Source organism: Nestor notabilis, unplaced genomic scaffold (genome assembly GCF_000696875.1).
Source record: "Nestor notabilis isolate BGI_N333 unplaced genomic scaffold, ASM69687v1 scaffold29145, whole genome shotgun sequence".
NCBI classification, from domain to species: domain Eukaryota; kingdom Metazoa; phylum Chordata; class Aves; order Psittaciformes; family Psittacidae; genus Nestor; species Nestor notabilis.
This window is the reverse complement of record NW_009931030.1, coordinates 2,462-5,149: the sequence shown is the minus strand read 5'-3', so window position 1 is coordinate 5,149 and position 2,688 is coordinate 2,462. Positions and strand designations below refer to the sequence as shown.

Genomic DNA, 2,688 nt, shown 5'->3' with positions numbered 1-2,688 from the left:
GGGCCCCTGAGGATGGTACTTACAGAAGCAGAGGAAGAGGGTGTCCACGCACATGCCGTAGACGCTGAAGAACCCGTGGGCAATGAGGTAGGAGCCCACGATCACCGTCTGCAAGAGGGATCGTGTGGTCACGGCGTTCCCTGGCGCCCACGCGAAGGGAACCTGCCGATCCCGCATTCCCCAGGGAAAGGAGGGGAGGAAGCGGGGCAGGAGCACAACACAACAGGGCAGCGCGGGGAGGGCGAGGGACAAAGGGCTTGTTTCATCGGGGAGGGAGAAAACACCCTCAACAAAGCAGGTCCTTCAGGGAGCTGATGGGAATTGGGCACCTTCCCGCTGCTCTGGTGGGGTTGGGAAGGAGCTCACCAGAATAGGGACCCAGTAGTAATTGAGGGACGGTGCCGTGTCCTGGACCAGCTTTATCCGGTGGGTGAAGAAGAAGAAGGCGAGAATTCCTGGGGAAGCAGAAGGATGGAGGCGCCCATGGGATTGACTGGCTTGGAAGGTGCAGAAGGGGATGGAAAGGACCAATTCCATGGTGGAAGCGGCTGGGAAAAGAGGAACTTCCCCTCTTACCGACGCTTCCCACGACGAGGAGTTTGCCGAGGAAGAAGAGGAAATCCGTGACTTTATCCAGCACAGCCACCCTGGGAAGGGGAGAGGGATGAGCCTCCACGCCCGCTCGCTCCCACCCGAGAGCAGCACCCACCAGCACCCACCTGATGATGTTCCTCATCAGCAGTAAGAAGGCATTGCGGGCAGAGGTGCAGAAGTTGGTGCCGTAGATGGCGATCTGGGGGGGGGGACACCAGGACAAAGGGGCAGAGAAGAGGGAAATGGAGCTGAGCTGGAGCAGGTTGCCCCATCTGCAAGCAAATCCCACCCTTCCTCAGCCACTCACAGCTCCCTCAACCCAGCACCTCGGAGAAGCTCCTTCCCAGTGTCCAAGTGCGGCTGAACACTGGAAAGCTTTGTTTTCCCATGACATGGAATGGGCTGGAAAGGGCCTTAAGATGATCCAGTTCCAGCCCCCTTGACAACAGGGGGCACGGTTCCCAACAGCCACCCAAAGACACCTCCAAGGGCCCCGAGATGCCCCCCCCTTGTAGGCACGACCCTTTGGGGCCTCTCACCATGATGTAAGCGTTTCTGTTGAGGAACTTGATGAACTTCTCCAGGCACCAGAAGCAGCATTTGAGGCAGCCCAGGAGGAACTTGGCAACCTTGTTGTCTGCGGCTGGAGGGACACATGGGAGTGGGTGAGCACCTTCTCTTACAGGAGCAAGTTGAAGGTCCCCGTTGCTGCCTCCACCCCTACAGCCCATGGTCCCCGAGGCGGTGGGATGAGCCTCATGGGTGCACCCCCGTGAACCCACGCTTGTTGGCATTGGGTGGTCAATAGAGTCCTACAGCCAAGACATGGACTTCCCGATGGATACCAGGGCGCGGGGCCGCATCCCACCATCCTCTCCCGCAACACCGATGCTCCCGTCCCCTTGGACCCATCCATCCACTTGTTCCCTTCTGCACCTTTCAACCTGTGGTCCAGGTACTCCAGAATGACCCTGATGACTTGGACAACGGCGAGGATGAGGGAGCCGAAGGCGAGCGAGCCGGTATGGTACCTGCGGGACATCCCTCTGCTTAGGAACGGGACAACGGGACAACCCCCACGAGCTCCCAGGTCATCCCGGAGCGGGGACATACCGGAGCGCGCGGCCGAAGGCGGAGAAGAGCGGGAAGGCGGGAATGTCATCGGGCTTCTTGAAGGCCCAGTAGTAGGATGCGAAGGCTCCGGCCAGCGTCACTTGGCCCAGCGCAAGCACGAAGTTGACGAGCCAGAAGAACATGAAGAGGTTGAAGAACTGGAGCACGACGAGGTACCTGTGATAGGTCGTCTCACCCCCATAGAACGCGAAGAGACACTGGGCATCAGGGCACAGCTTCGTGACGTTGCTCGTGTTGAAGGTCTGGAGAGGACAACACAGGTTCTCGCACCGTGGTGGCCAAAGCAGCAGCAGCTTTGGGTCAACCCAAGGTGATGGTGACATTGGGAAGAGGTTCTCCTGCTCCGTGTGGTGGTAACATGGGCTCGGTGGGAGCAATGTGAGGTGGAGGAGCCACCATCAGCTTTGACGCTGGACTTGCCATCTGCAGCTCTCCAGCGCCTAAAGGGGCTACAAGGAACCTGGAGAGGGGTTTGGGCAAGGGATGGAGGGACAGGACAAGGGGAATGGGTTCAAGCTGCCATTGGGGAGGTGGAGATGGGATCTGAGGCAGAAGCTCTTCCCTGGGATGCTGTGACACTGGGATGGGGTGAAGGGAGAAGGTTTGGCTGCCCCATCCCTGTCCAAGGCCAGGCTGGAGCAACCTGCTCTCTGGAAAGCGCCCCTGGTGCTCCAGGGGTTGGATCTGGACAAGGAGCTTTAAGGTCCCTCCAACCCAGCCCGTGCTGGGCCTGGGTGACCCATTTGAGCTGCCCTCACCTCGGGGCTGCAGCTCTGCCCCGCGAATGGGCACGTGGACTCATTGAACACCTTGTAAACAGCCTCGTTGGAGGTGGAGAGGAAGCTGCAGGGCGAGATAAGGACACACAAACCTCAACCCCGGCCCCCTGGGAACCCTTCACCACCCCGGCTTTTGGGTTGAGCTCAGAGCTGAGCGGAGCAGGAGAAGGAGAAGGAGGAG

At 59.6% G+C, this 2,688-nt stretch overlaps 1 protein-coding gene across 1 annotated transcript in view; it reads right to left on the bottom strand.

The window, feature by feature from the left end:
- Positions 1–23: 23 nt before the first annotated feature.
- SLC44A2 (solute carrier family 44 (choline transporter), member 2) overlaps positions 24–2,688 on the bottom strand; it is a gene marked incomplete at both ends in the record, with an annotated part of 5,083 nt that continues 2,418 nt past the window's right edge. The window contains 8 exon segments of the mRNA XM_010015695.1: positions 24–108; positions 367–455; positions 577–647; positions 720–793; positions 1,134–1,237; positions 1,531–1,625; positions 1,708–1,970; positions 2,487–2,571. Coding sequence (XP_010013997.1) covers positions 24–108; positions 367–455; positions 577–647; positions 720–793; positions 1,134–1,237; positions 1,531–1,625; positions 1,708–1,970; positions 2,487–2,571 — 866 coding nt within the window.